Source organism: Epinephelus lanceolatus, chromosome 9 (genome assembly GCF_041903045.1).
Source record: "Epinephelus lanceolatus isolate andai-2023 chromosome 9, ASM4190304v1, whole genome shotgun sequence".
NCBI lineage: Eukaryota > Metazoa > Chordata > Actinopteri > Perciformes > Serranidae > Epinephelus > Epinephelus lanceolatus.
Window position 1 is genome coordinate 24,524,430 of NC_135742.1, and position 16,055 is coordinate 24,540,484.

Here is a 16,055-nt window from a genome sequence, read left to right on the forward strand (position 1 = left end):
CAGTTGCAGGTACTTCACAACTGTATTGATGTACAACAAGGGCCTAAAGATGATGAGTCCCTGCCCTCTTGAGGAGCCTGTGCTGTATACTTTTATGTATGTCACTGGTATTAAATGTGCATGGTACATACTTTCAAAGATATGCAGGATGTATAGACACATGCATGCAATTTTCTGCTAAGATTCTGCCCTCTGCCTGTATTTTCTTATATTGTTATTGTCTTTGTTTATAGGTGTGTACCCCCACAGCATTCAAGTGAGATCAGGGCTTCATAAAAAAGTAGCGACCAGGTGCCAGACCATAAGCAACAGGCATCCAACACACACAGGCTGAAAAACCCCACAAATATAGAGAGGAGAAATGCCAAACAAGAGTGAATCTGGGGTTTAATTCCACTTTCGCTGTGGAGCCTGTTTACAAACAGTAACCAAAAATGATGCATAGTATACCTTTAAATTAATTTGTATTTACTGTAAAACTTCAATTAATAGCCCAGGCTATTATTTATTCAAACAGACGTCTATATGAGACAGGCCTTTAATTCCTTTTACACAAAACTGTTGCTCAGCAAAGATCAGGAAATACTGTCAAATTGTTTATTTAAGCCAGTGTGAATATAACTTGTTTAAAAAAATAGATTAATTCTGTGAAAAACCCTTTTGATTTGTTTTGATCCGAGGACCCTTACAGACTAAAGGAATATGAATAACTTACAGGTTAATCGAGGAATGGACACATCATTTGAGGTCATCAACAACCCAGTTTTACACATCCAAAAAGTTTAATGGTGCTTGTGTTATCACAAATCAAACGTAAGGAAAGGCAGTATTCAACTGTACGAACAGTATTTGACTTTAGAGTCTACAGTCAGTGGATTGTGGGGACCAGAAGAAGACCGGTGGCAAAAAGGGGCCCGGAGCTTATTTTTTGCCCCGTGCTCCAACATAGAATTAATCCAGACCTGGATGTTATTCCTTGTGATTTTTAATAATAATGCTAATGTTGCTAATCCATTAATAAAGATTTTTTTCTTGCTACGATGCATCAAGTTTGCAAATGTTTAATAAGTTATGAACAGATTTTGGACCAGATTCTCCACAGCTCTTCAAGAAATCAAACTGTGTACTGGACCCTCCCCGTCCTGATGAATTAAAGAACTAAAACACAAAGTTTCCTGCAGGATCATCAACAGTAGCTAAAGAAATGTTTCACAACCTATAGCAGACCATAAGTTGTTCTTATTGATGGCTTAGAAGCAATCTGTAAAGCATTTGTAAACGACACATTAACTATTAATGGAACAGTTGGTTTAACTTGTAAGCCCTTTGTAAAGGGAGACTCATTGAAACTCAGGTAGGCCTGGATAAACACGTAGTCTACACAAAGCAGCTTTAAGTAGGCCTGTTTGCATCAGTGTGGCATGAAAAGCCACATCATCCTAAATGTGTCACAGCTAGAAAATGTAATTGATTTCTTCTATTTCCACACCATGCTTAAGTATGACATGAATTAATGAGTTTACTCTCAGATACATGCATGTGATGAATTTAAAGTTCAATAAAATCACTCAGTTCCTATGTTTGTTCCGTCACACATTAGTTATGTAGATTATATGTAGTTGAAAAAAATATTCAGCCTTCAGAAGTAAAAAAAAAAAAATATCACACTCAGGGTCATGGATAACAATAAGAACACTGAGGTCATGTCCTCGGGAACACAGGAACAGTTTGAGGTTTAACAGCCTGGAGGGAGCTGAAATATTAACACATGGCGGATATCTGAAGGCTGGTTCCAGTTTTTTTAATTTTTTTTTTTAGACTCAGTAAATTTAATCTCTTAAAAAATGATTCACTGGTTCAACTTAAAAAAAATACTTTAAAAAATTAAGGTAACGGTTTGCGTTTTTAAGTAGTTCTAACTCTGACACTGAGTCAATCCTATGAGTCTTTTATAATCTGACAAACTCAAACAGTTTAGTACAACCAGCATGATTTGCTTTGACCTAAAAAAGCTTAATTAGGTTAAACCAACTTAATTTTTATCCAAAAGTTGTGGTGACATGTAGTGGTCAAATTATCTTATTTAGGATATTCTAACTTATTTATCTTAATTCCATCTAACTCAAAAATGTCAAAAATGTTTCGATTTTGACCAACTTCTTAAAAATAAGTTGTCAATGACTACAACATGTTAATGTAGCAAACATAATTTTGTTATGCTAAAAAAAACTGATTTATTTTATGAGCTATCCACTAAGCCCTTGAATCATTTTTAAAGTGTAGATTAAGTTTAGTACAGTACCATAAAAGCACCAATATGCACTATATTAACACTTAATAAATGGTTTATAACTCACTAGTTGTACGCAGATATTAGGACTTTTTAAAGTGTTTACTTATGTGTTTCAAATATATTTTCTATGAAGACAGGTTTTATGTTTTATATCATGACAACTGTGCTTTCCTAATCATTGTTGGTCACTAAATTTATGTGACAGCTATGTTTATGGGTTATTTTGAAGATGGAAATACAAAATATATGCTCAGTTTATAAAGTACAGTGCATTGTGGATTATTTGTTATAGATTACTGTCCAGCAGTTTAAAATGTATTTCATATTTACTTAATTTTGATCAGCTACAATGTAAAATGCTGCACACAATAATGCACACTGCAAAAATATAACACTGACAGATCATTTTGCTACCTAATGAGTACTTTACATAGATTTTGCAACAAATACTTCCAAGTAATTTTGAATGCAAGACTCATAGTGGAGTAATTTCACCCTGAGGTGCTGCTATTTCTACGCAAGCAGAATATCTGAATACTTCTTCCACAACTGGTTATAAACGATTACATATTTAAATACTGCAATAATCATAATGATAAATATGGGCCACAAGTGTTAGTGCACAATTAATTCATTTTAGGACAAATAAATGAATACAATCAGTATTTGGCCCTCAGTGTTGAGAAATAACCTCTACATGACTGAATAAAACACAATGATGACTTTCTTGATGTTAAGTTTCAGTAGTTTGCAAATCAATAATCGTTTCTTTTTAGGGACTCAGCCTTTACCAATGTAATACCAATCCAGTGCAGTGGCGCCCCCTGATGGAGTGCATTCATCACATTGATATTGATATTATTGATCATTCATCAAGAGAAGATACTCTTGTCACAGCTTTGGACTGCTGACTTGTCTCTGGTCAGCAAGTGTGCGTCTTTGACCAGCACTGACCTTTAACATCCACAGAGGAGCAGATCTGAGATGAGAAGCATTTGCAGTGGAAATCCTGGTTAAGCTTTCCAAAACAGCTCGGACTTAAAAAACCCTGTCACTGCTTCGGAGGAGCTGCTCCACGCTGCGGATAAACCTCAGATTTCACACACGGCTCAAGGTTGAACAACACGGGGAGACTTTGTATGCAAAGCTGCGAGGGCTGCCAAGTCTGTTACGCAGGAGCAGAGGCTGAGCAGCCCATGAGAGGACACGTAAACGCCTCAAAGGTCACCAATGATTATAAAGTGTGGTGTGTGAAAACAATGCACGCCTGCTTCCAGGGACTTTGGGAATGTGGACTTTACCAAGCAAATAAAACTGAGATAACGTTTTGCATCCTGTGACACTGGGACTTTGGCACTGGCATACTGCGCAGCAACATTAAATGTCCTTGTTATGCATTTTAATCTCTCATTACAGCTGAACACTGAAGAAAAGACCGATTATATGAATTTACCAAGAGTTTTAATAGTTCTTTTGATGTACACACAATGAACAAAATCATGTTGATCAAAAACATCTGATTAAACATTTGATTTTTTTTGTTTTTAAAGCATTTCATATGAATCAGCCATCACCACACACAAAGACACGCTCTGGAATACACAGCCACCTCTGCTGTAATCTGTACAAGGTGTTGCGTGGGCGCATACATCCTGCAGAGCCGATAAAAAGGGCTTCAGTGTAATGACTCGGAAATAAGAATCCAATTAATCTGGTCGAGTTTGCAGGTAAAACAGGGACACTGGATGTAGACAATGTGCTACCTACATGTACACTTATTACTCACAAGTGTTATGAGTCATGGCATCACACATTTAGAGTTATCTCACCTGAGCCTTCATCTCAGGTGGCCGTGGTTGCCCGAGAGGCTGTGCTGAGGATACAGACAGAGCAAAGTGGCAGAGAGAGCCTGAGTGGCTGTTGCCAGCGCAGGAGGGGGAAGAAGCAGCAAATACAAAATCCTCCACACCTGAGGCTCTCTCCCAGTTTGCCACATGAACACTAACAAGACTACAAACACAAATCAAACCATGGAATGACTAAGTAAGAGAGCAGGCAGTGGATAACTGCTGCCAGCCTATAAAATGTCCAGATATTGATGGAAAAAAAAATAAAGAAATGCACATCACCAAACAGCATCCATGCACACAGCACACATTCTGCTTTCAGGAACAGCAGAGGATCTGACCCCACTGCTAACCACAGACGCTAAAGAAAACTACAAAATGACAAAGACAACAATAATGTAGTTTGTAAGTATCTTATGTGTCTCATCTAAGGCCCAGGCAGCCACTTCACACAGGGGCAGGGGTAAGGACAGTTACAAGCATTTTTTAGCCTTATTTTAATTGAATGTATCCTAAATAAATACGCAGAGTGTTGATTCACCTGCTGATTGCAGACGCTAAAAATAGACTCCAATTTGCAGAGAAGTGGGGCTAGATAATGATTAAAGAGCCTCATGCAGAGAAAATCGTCATGGGAATACAGCCGTCTGTCCCCAAAAGAATACAGGTCATCACTGAGTGGAGGACCAGCTCAATGTGAAAGTGTTCATTCAGAACATGTATCATGAGATAACGTCCTGAAACTGGTATATAGCGAACACACATAGGAGGGGACACGATGAGGCTAGCCAAGACAGTCAACCAGAATTTTCTGCAGTCTTAAAGAATGAAACACAATGGGTCAAAATGGGTCAAAACGGGACAAAAAAAAAAATCATTAACCATCCTAATTTAACAGCTGGGTTGACATACAGAGTGCCAACACAATAGGAAGTGGCTCCCACACCGCGTGAGCTTGTAATATGGTCCATGGGTCAGGTGAGGAAGAGCAGTAGGAGGTGCCGGGAGTCTGCGAGGGCAGCGGCTGGGTTGATGTCGGGGTGGTTTTCAGTTCTTCAGCACCATCTCGTAGTTCTGGAAAACACACTGGGAAACCTCTGGAGCTCTGCACTTCAGAGAGATCTGAGGAAGAGAAGAGCAGGATGGAACGTGATTGGATTGTTAAAACGTAAGGGATACAGAACAAGTTAGCATCTGCAAGAAGTCATATATACCTTTAACAACAGGAGACATCAATGAAGCAACTCTATCGACCTTTCATGTACATATTACAAAATTAAGGAGGCTGTCACATCTAAGCAACTGTGGCTCAGAGGTAAAGCGGGTCCTCCACTAATCAGGAGATCAGTGATTCGATCCCTAACCTTCAGTCCGAATGACGAAGTAGCCTTGGGCAAGATAATGAACCCCTAACCGCTCCCGATGTCTGTTCCATCAGTGTGTGAGTGCATATGAATGGTTACTGGGTAGCCTTGGCCACCGTTCTGTGACTGTGTGTGAATGACATAACCTGTATAAAAGCACTCTGAGAGAAAAGCACTATATAAGTGCAGTCCACTTACCATTTACATCAGGGACCCAGATCCGTGCACACTTAACCACAAAGTGAGTTTGTCCGATTAGTGTGAACACTGTGTACTGTACTTAAGCACAGTTCGTACATCAATGCCCTCGAGTCCACTTGAATACATGGTACCCAGTACAGTTTATTTGTACTTGGGTACGGTTTGAATCAGGTGTGAAAACCAACCATTTCAAAACACAGAGGTGCACTGTCACCTAATGCCAGTGGAGCTGGTCAGTGTGGTGGCAAAGGCATTTCTTAGCGCCGCTAGTCACCTTCGAAATCTGCCAATCTCATCCTCTTAACTGCATGACCATGGGCAATACAGTAGGAAGGCAGGCAAGAAGGTTGTATATCACCAAACCATAAACAATAGTTGACATGATGCAAAGGTTGACTCTATTATATGGCCTGGGGATACTGCGACAGGTGCTTTTTTTCTACAATGTAGGCAGGCAGCAGGGGAGTGGAACAGGGGGATGGGGTTAATCATACCTGAACACAGTATGAATCAATTGTATCTAATATGAGAACACCCTAAGAGAAATGTGACTCCATTTTTGAAATGGCACCACTTCAAACAGAGGAGACCAAACAGACGTAGTTAGCAGGCTCCCACAAAAATGAATGATGGAATATTTCACCTTTTCATCAGGGAAACTTCCGACACAAGAGCTGATAATATTTCTTTATGTGCTTTTGGGTATAAGCTAGAGCAACAAGGTGAAATCTCTTGGTCTTTTTTCCAGGAGACAAAATTCATTATTGTTCAGATGAGAAAAAAAAATCTTTGGATTGAAACCTCTTAATTTAGTCTCATCAGACACAGACCGACATACAGACAGAAATATAGACACATAAACACACTAGAGGAAACAGAGGCAGCCTCTCCACTCTTTGATGTTCTTCTCAGCTGGGAGCAGGTTTAGGATTTGATACTGTCTCACAAAATGAGTTTGTTTTTTTCCCATCAGCAATCACACTGCAGATGTTATTTCCTCTGATTCAGAAACACAAGACAGGCTTTGGAATAATTGTATCCGGCACTGTCATGACGTCAGTTATTAATAAATACAAAAGATGGCAATTTTGAATATTTCAAAAAGTTTCACTAATTAATCGCTGCACAATCAAAACCAGCTGTGCTTTCATCTCTGACAAATGGAGCCCTTTGGAACCCACATGTCTCTGTGACGTGGGATACGTCAAGACAACAAGAAGCATTTGTCTTGCTCTGACACACACACACACGCACATGCACATGCATGCGCACGCACGCGCGCACACACGCGCACACGCACACAGGCACACATGCATACAGCTCAGCCTCTTACAGCACTGTTTCTTTCAGCTTTCATCACTGTCATTTTTTGGAATCACATTTGTTACACTGGAAAATAGTTGCGGGGGGTTACAGCGCAAGTCTGCTGAAGACAGAAAGTGCTGAACATCTACGACTGGTTTTGAGTGACTAATATAAACATTGCAGGAAGAGAAAACTAAACCAAAGAATACTAATGAGTTTTAAAAGTCTTTGTTTCATTTTGAGTGACTTATCTTCTATTTACTTGATTTTACTGAAGTGTTTTTGGGCACGACATGTCCCTTATTAGACAGCAGACAGCGGAGCTCTAACAGCAAGAGAGAGAGATGAAAAATGACATGCAACAAAGGTGTCCAGCTGGACTCAAACCAGAGATGTTGCAATGACATGATCAAAGCCTAAATGCCCCCTATTTCTCTGACTGTGTTAATTGTGTCTTTGGAGTTCATTTGGCACAATTTTCTTTTAACTTGTGATTTCTGCCAACCTATTATATTCAGTAATTCCTCCTCAGCACCTCATGACAATTTGAGGCAATGCAAAGAAAAAAGGTCTGTATGAAGGCCATTTTTTTAAGCCTTCAAAGTTTCTTCCTGTAGCTCTGAAAATTGGATCTAATTTTTTAAAGCACAGTGTCTAAATCTGAAACTCCACCATCATTATAATAACACTGATCAGTTTATTACCCAGATATTTGGTGAGCGACTGACAAGAACTTCACACCAGACCCCTCCTCGACCTCAGTGGATACTAAGATGAACCAAAGGTGATTTTCTTGTCTGGTGGATACTACAGAGCTGCAGAGGAATAAAGCAGTACTACTGCACAGCTCCTTAAGTGTTGCCTCTGCACACTCTGGGCTCTTTACTAATGCATGCTGCTGCTGCTGCTGCTGGCAACATTTAGGCAGCCGCTCTCCTGTCAGCATGGGGTAAGATGTGAGGAAATGTGGATGCTCTCGCCACTGTGTGGAACCTGCTATTAAGAGATCTAGAAACTGCGGCATTCATGGGTTCATGCTTACGTCTTTCTGCTAAAATATTATTAGTATTATAATAGTGGTGCACAGGCGGTGTAATGGCAGACCAAAAAAAGGAGCAGGGAGCCACAGAGGCCACATGTGTGCATGTGGTATGGATTGAGTGATGTAATTCTTATTTTCAATCCAGCTTTGTTTCATCATCTCAAGGCAGTGACCTTCAAGTATCAAGGTGTTTACATAACTCCATGTTTCTAATAATTTGATAGATATATTGTGGTATTGTTTTCAACCAGAATTCTCAAATGACAGACGGATACATGGCTGGCACGCCAGCAATGACCCAGCTTGAAAAAACTGCAGGCTGTCTTTGTAAAACCTGCATGAAAGATGACCTGGAGCTCTCTGATGCAGCAATGCAGCACTGCACAGAGCAAAGCAAAGAAAGGTGACCGGTCAATGCCTGATCATGGTTTGATAAAGTATCCTAATCCTCACATCTGATACACAACCTTGCTGACTGGGCAGCAGTTGTTTATCAAGCTAGAATTAAGTCAAATGGTTTAAACGTCGTCATGCATCATCGCATTGATCCTTTAGCATGTCAACTATATGTGTATGGGGGTGTGTAAAATCCTCTGTGTTGAGTATTTAATTTAATACTGACACACTGTATATTGTGATATATTACATTTTCACTCAAATCAATGAAGAAACTTTTTCTACGGATGAAATAACCAGACAGGTGTGTCTGTTTCCTGTTAATCCAGTTATTTAATACCTGATAAATAAACATACTTCATCATATTGTTGCAAAAATCATTTACAATCTAATAATAACACACAGCGGCCCCTCTTATTGATTTGTAACACTACACACAGAGGTCTAATTCTGAGATATTAAAGGGAGAAATACCATGGTGTAATGGTGTTGCAGAATATCTGAAGGAAGGTAAACATGTTTCAGGTTTTAACCTGTAAATAGTAGCACTACCTGCTTGTGTAGAGGGACAGCAGATATATTTGTGTGTGCGGCAGCACTTTGGTGTCCGTTTCTGTGTTGAAGCTCATTTTTACCAAAACCCTCAGAATTACCGGCTCAAGAGGTTGAAAGAGAAAATCAGCCAGCATCACTGGCCGCGTAGTTGCCATGGGGACAGAAGGTGGCAGATGAGGACACTATGCTTCATGTCAAAAAGATAAGTGGTGGCCCAATTCTCCACTATAAAAACTATAATGTATACATGAGCTCCGATGGAAGTCAGTCAAGGGGAATTTGAGAGCTGCTGACAATTTAGAAACTGACAGCTGCTGTACACAATATTTCTGTGACGCGGCAGGAAGTGACAATGTGAGGGGCACCCGGTCGCTCACCTGGCAGAGTCCCCTCTCTTTCTCTTCTCATTTTTCCTATCTTGAGCGAAGGAACTTTTTCATAGTTTGAAGACCACAAATCTGAGAACCCCACTTTTATTGTGTCCGCACAGCAAGAACTAAGAGCTACCGTAGTTCTTTGAACGCTCTTATTTCAGAGTATATACTCTACCAGCACAAGAGTCCAGACTGACTGGTCCAATGTAGGTGTACATTGATTGGTCGAAGAGCCAATGCAGCACCAGTAACTGTCTTTTTTAAAAACCTGTCAGCCATGAAAAAACAACAGACAACAAAAGACACAAACAGCTCCTACCGGGAAAAAAACACGCCAACGCGGAAGTGTACTGCTGTAACAACTGCCAGTTGGCTTATGTCTCTTCAGCGTTCCTATTGGTGATGTGAATGCATGCAGAAAAAAGCCCCTGAAGGTATGTAGGGCTCGGGGGAACTCCCCGATGGGCAGTTCCTCTCAGGGGGTCCCAAGAACCATCTGGACCAAAACATCCAAAGTGACTATGAAAAATGTCACTTGCAGTGATGGTGAGTTTATGGTGTTTAAGGTGAGTTTCAGCTCACTGTTTAGCCGTCCAGCCTATAACTTTACTGTTTTGGTTCACTCCAATTGCTCACATAAATGTGTTTTCACTTGCAATAGGTAGCTTCTTGCTCAGCACCAAACAGCAGACAGACACAGTTAGCGACTAGCTGGTAAACAAAGTGGTGCATTGAGGAGCTAAAGATTCAGAAATTTCCCTTTTGGGTTAGTAGAGACCAAAAACAGAGCCAAAAGAGGATGAATGTTTGGTCTTAAATTCATCACATGGAAACAAACGCAGCCAGAATCAGTATGAGGCAATAATACTCTGATATAAGTAGTGTGGCATCATGGGAGCGCTGAAGCCAGTCAGCATGGGTAAGCAGCGGCAGAAATCAAACAAGCTATTGTACGTCTCCACTCGTGGCAATAAAATATAATTGTTCTTATGTCTCATCTTCAGAAGCACAACAAAATCCACAAAAAAAAACAAAAAAAAAAAAACCGCAGTGGCAGGGCTTTACTTCCTCAGGTCTAAAAATAGCTGCCGACAAAAGGCTTTAGCAGCTTGGCTTTAATGTGCGTGCCAAGAGAGCGCAGGGACCATGCAGCAGCCAGAGAGAAAGAGAGAGCTCAGAGAGAAGAGCATCAGACTACACACTGTACATGCAGCACAGTTAACTTGAAAGTCTAGTCTTCTTTCTCTTCACTAAACAATTTATGATCCATCTCCAAAAAGTTGGCGAGCCTTTCCAGCCCCACCGAGGAACCATCTGAACTTAAAAATTAACATGAAATCAAAAGACAGAAGGAGCGCAGGACAGAGAAAGCTGAAAGTGAAGGATAAAAAAAAGCTCCCCGAATTAATGAGGTTACGCCACAAATGGACGCACAGGGAAAATAAAAAAGCAACAAATCAAGAGCGAGAAAATGAAAAATGGTCACTGCCACCAGCAGAAAAAAATAAATCATCTACAAATAGTCATAATGATAATAGTTTTCACTTTTGTCAATTAATCTCATACTTTATCTCATGGAAATACTCCTGAAGTAGTGTTTTTCTTAATTACCTATATGATGTCAGGTCACAAGATGAAGTGTAAAATGAGAAGGTGAACTGATTTAAAATTCTGACGATTTAATGAGTGAGAGCTGGGTGACTGACAAATTGACTAGTCTAGACTGGAGCCCAAAAAGACAGTTAACGCCACCTCATAAATAAAAACATGAACAGAAAGCAGACTGAGTGATGAGCGGGGAGGAGAGTCACAGCAAGGTCATCGTTCTGGACTTAGTCATGCAGAATTTCTAAGCCAAACACAATCCATCACGGGTGGAGACCGTAGCACGCTGACAAAGCAGAGACATGCAACAACACAGTGTAAAACACAAATGCGCACACACACACAGCGTTGAGTCATGAATACGAGCGCCGCACTCCAATCAGTGCACAACCACCCAGCCTCCTCGCTTCGGCACGCTCAGCACTCATTACTGCACATCAATCTCTGTCATGTCTCTGCCGTGTCATTTGTCTCTATCCATGACGTGCAGTGATGACAGCGTTTTGTTAACTTCATCACACTGACTTAATTCAACAAGTCAGGCTGTAATTTGTGCTGACATGCAGAATGGAAGTTTCTTACACTGGATGTATGAATGTGCATTAATAAGGCCAATCTGGATCGAAGTTATGGAAGCACAGTGATTTCATCCAGTAATCCCTTTGCAATTTATGTTTATTTTGGGATAGATCTCCAGTATCGAGGATATCATTACAGCCTCCACAGGGCTCAACAATATGGATTGCCCTGGGCAAGTAAAACAGCACATTGGGCTAGTTGCACATGCAACATTACGAGCTGAAGTGCAAGTAAGTATTTCAATTATCCTGGATACAGGAGTTTAGTTGGGTGACATTAGTTGTTAATTATTGTTAACCACTATTAAATGAAATAATCTGTATAGGAGCAAGTAAAAATGGACCTTGGGCAAATAGATTTCTGACCTACCTGCCTGACTGGACAAGTGAAAAAAAACCAACCCATTAACATTGAATCCTGCTCCAAAAATAGCTTAGGCTCCGGATATGAAAATTTGGGTTAATGCAGTGGTAGAGATGGCATCAGTCTGTGCTCAGTGGATTAAAAGGTAGTTTGGAAAATGGATCCTTTTTTTTGGACCTGTATTAAAATCGATTCGATTTCAAGCATAGATAAAACCTCTTGTTATTTTAATTTATTTAACTGTTGTTTTTATTTCCTGCACCACGTGATACATTACAGTATTGTCGCCTCCTGTAACACTGAGCTGATGTAAAGATGTACTTGCGGCCGTGTATCAACCTCTTCTTAAAAATCAAAAACTTACAAAACTTACATGTCAAAAGATGTCTGAGTCTTCAACATCTGGCAGGTATAATGTTGTCAGTAATAACATGCTAATATAGATGTCGTGATGACACCAGTGTTTGCTATTACACCAGACATCAAGGTCTTGACTTTAGACCTTTAGATCTTCCCCTTTACTTTGAACCAGACCGAAACAGTTGGTGTGGCTATGGCAGTGCCTGCTTTTCTTTTCTATAAACGTGCTCTATCAGGGGGTGCACTCTCTGCACGAGGGTGACCGCTTCCTTCTCTATCATCCATCTGGTCTCCTTAACATTTAAGTTGTTGTAACCATGGTAGCATGGGTCCATAAATGTTGCATTGCGCATAAGGTCCCGGTGTTGTGTCAAAGTCTGTTCCCCTATTGAATCGTGCTTTGCTCCTGTTAAAATGCACAGTTAACACCATCTTGATTCTGGCAGAGCTCTGTGCTGCAACTCTGCTGCTGCTGTACAGAACAGACACTTTCAATTTATAACTGTATTGATGGCATGCTTAATGCTCAATCTTAACTCCCCTTAATCCTGACATCTATTACAGTAGTTGGCACAACATACTGTAGTAGGGTTTGGTAGTGTTCACATTTGAACCAGTACCTTCCGGTTCCAGTATCAGTACTCCACAGTACCTTTTTCCAGTACTTTACTTTCTCTGCAGAAACAACTAAACTCATCACTTTGCAGTTGTTTGCCTCTGCAACCAATCAAGGTGCAGTTTAAGTTCACATCCATGTCTATGAAAACATGGATGCTTTACACACATCTTCCCTCCGGCAGCACAGAAGATCTACAAAATCAGCTCAAGGTGAGCACCCAAGATTAATGTCACCAAGTCAGTATCTGACCAAAAGTCCCCCCTTCTGTTCCTGAGTTATGGTGATGAATAATGGTCAGAATAGTGTTTAGCCAGAACATTATGATGTCACAGTAAAGTTGACCTTTGAGGTATAAATTGCCACCACGTCAACACTTTATCCTGTTAGACACTTGTGTTAAATTTTGTCATAATTAGTGTATGAATTCTGAAGTTATGGCCAAAAGTGTGTTTTGTCAGGTCACAGTGACCTTGACCTTCAACCACTAAATTCCAATCACTTGAGTCCAAGTGGACGTTTGTGCCAAATTTGAGAAAATTCCCATCAGAGCATTAAGATATTCCATTTATGAGAATGGGACAGACAGACGGACAACCCGAAGTAACTTAATGCCTCAGGCTAAATTTAATTTTTGAAAAAGCTAGAGAGGTGACGTCGTAGACTTAAAAACAATATTGCTCCTCTGCTATTTTCTAATCACACATTGAGCTAATCTTCTCTGTCTGTCTGTCTGTCTGTCTGTCTGCTCGTCTAGCAATAATATTAGGCTATTACAACAATATTATACAAAAGAAAATAGACCAGACACTGCACCAGTAAAACTGGCACTGTGCTTACCGTGTAGTTTGGGTTTCCCGCCTGCACCCTCAGCTCAGCCAGCACCCAGATGCCATTGGTGAGTTTCATAGACTGATACAGCATGTCCTGCCCCTCCACTGTACGCTTGGCTATGGTGAAGATGTTGCTACCCTGCAGTTTGTTGGAGGCTGCATCTGTTGAGTGAACGTCATGAAAAATTAACTCGGTAACTTATATCGTTTTCACTATCTGAACAAGCTATTGCTCATTTTTAGTATTCAGATTCAGTCATCAAACAATCATTAAATGTACCAGATGATGCAGAATTTCTTTTCCCTTTATCATCCTCTCAAACATCACCCCAGGCTATCTGTGCAGCTAAGATACAGTGACTAATTTGGAATTGACTTTTCTCCTCAGCCTCTGTCTTGCTGCTGCTCCCCAGTAGGATGTGAAACCCTCTCTTTGTTCATAAGGAAGAAATTTAATCTGCGGGGGGAAATCTCCATTAAGCTGTCATTAGGAATTCTTCTCCAGTTCAGCTGCTCTCACGCTTGTGCAAAACTAAATTATCACACGTAAATAGGGGACTGCAGCTGATGAGTTCCCATCAAATGAAATTTGCTTCATTAGCGAGGATCTGCATTCCGGATTGCCACTGCTCCGCCGGGCTATTTTCACATATAAAGAGACAGCAGAACATGGCTGCACTGTGTTATGTCTTTGGGCAGGGCACTCTTTGTTCCCTTTCCATCCTCCTCACCTGAGTTGAGATGGCAGTCTTTGATCTGAAACTGGGACTCGTTGTCATTAGGAATGTCTTTCCATGTGGCGAGGAACACCTGCCGCTCTGAGGACGAAGAGACACAATTACTGCGTGAGTCCAAAGACAGAGCACACAGTAAAATGGACACAGTATCACCATTATACCTGGCTAAGAATGGACCTTTGGAGGGTAACTACATGACTACATGAGCATGATCTGTCTGTGCTACCTTATAAAACAGAAATCTGTGCATTGTCCTGTTATTTCTGACCATCTGACAAGAAAAAGATCTATTATACTTGAGCAAATTAGACCCCAATTAACAAAACTGTTTAAAGAAATAATTTTATTACAACACTGAAATCCTTATGTGTCTAAAAAGACCACATAACTAAAGAACCACAAGATAAAAAGTGTCATATGTCGACAGTAATCCTACCAATTTGGTTTCTATGTAATTCATAGAGATAAGCTGTATTTGCATTATTAGACTTTAACAGGACACGCTTTTGGATGGATGGGAAAATTGGATGGTGTACATTAAATCTGTTAATTCTTCTTTTGTTTAAGGTGACTTCATGTCCTATTGAGTTATTTTATTTTATTTCCAACTGATTTTTTATCCTTGTTTGTAAAGCAATTAGAATCATGAAGACACACCCGAACATTCTGGTTCATATTGGGAGTTTCTTTTTTTTTTTCTATGTTTATACTTATATTTACATTTACTTTATCATTTTGTCTTCTGTATCCCACACCGTAACAGACTTTTACATTACTTTCTGCTGTAAATGTGTCCTACAGGAGGCCTGGAAAGATAGAGCTATAGGCCCTTTGAGTAAGGCGAAGCTGTCTTACTGGACCCTAAAAACAGAAAATGGTATTTGCATACAAACTTTATAGTTTGGATTTTGTCACCTCAACTTGTTACCAGACTTAGCTGCTCTACTAATTGGGAAAGGTCTGTGGGAATGAGAGGGGTTTCAAAAATAATCATTTCTCACTAGGGCCGTAACGGTACATGTATTTGTGTCGAACCGTTCGGTACGCGACTTTCGGTTCGGCACGACCCTGTACCGAATTATTGGGCGCAGGATATTTTTTTATTTTATTTTGTTTAATTTTAATTCCGTTTTTGCGAGCCGAACCATTTAAAATATCTAGTTCCCCGACGGACATAATTGAGTGACGGACCGAGTCCGACCATAAATCTCTGCTTTCACTTTGTGCAGCGCATTCTCGCATTTTGACAACAATGCAAGTGAGCCTGACAAACCTGAAGACCCACCCGCAAACCTTAAGTCCTGCGTTTGGGAACACTTTGGTTTCAGGGTAAAATACCAAGATGGAAATAAACAAGTTGACAAGACAAAAGCAGTGTGCCGACACTGCAGAACAGCGGTTGGGTATGTACTTGGAAACACGTCTAACATGCTAATGCATCTAAAGCGACACCACCCGAGTTTGAACGTTAACCGGCATGACTAGAAAAAGCAATCTGGTGCAAACTACGATATCATCGCCGTTTAAAAAGAAAGAGCATTTCCCTGACCATCGCGCTAAAGAAATAACCAACGCCATTGGAGT

General features: G+C 40.3%; 1 protein-coding gene across 6 annotated transcripts in view; it reads right to left on the minus strand.

Moving 5' to 3' along the window:
• Nucleotides 1-3,740: 3,740 nt before the first annotated feature.
• Nucleotides 3,741-16,055, minus strand: part of ap1b1 (adaptor related protein complex 1 subunit beta 1) — a 35,929-nt gene continuing 23,614 nt past the window's right edge. For 5 of the 6 annotated variants that reach the window (XM_078170733.1, XM_078170731.1, XM_078170732.1 and 2 more), the window contains 3 exons: nucleotides 14,466-14,552; nucleotides 13,742-13,896; nucleotides 3,741-5,262 (listed from right to left, as the gene is read on the minus strand). In XM_078170733.1, the coding sequence (XP_078026859.1) occupies nucleotides 5,188-5,262; nucleotides 13,742-13,896; nucleotides 14,466-14,552 (317 nt within the window). In that variant the 3' untranslated portion in view covers nucleotides 3,741-5,187. The remainder of the gene's footprint in view (nucleotides 5,263-13,741; nucleotides 13,897-14,465; nucleotides 14,553-16,055) is intronic. The other variant, XM_078170734.1, reaches the window with a different exon arrangement.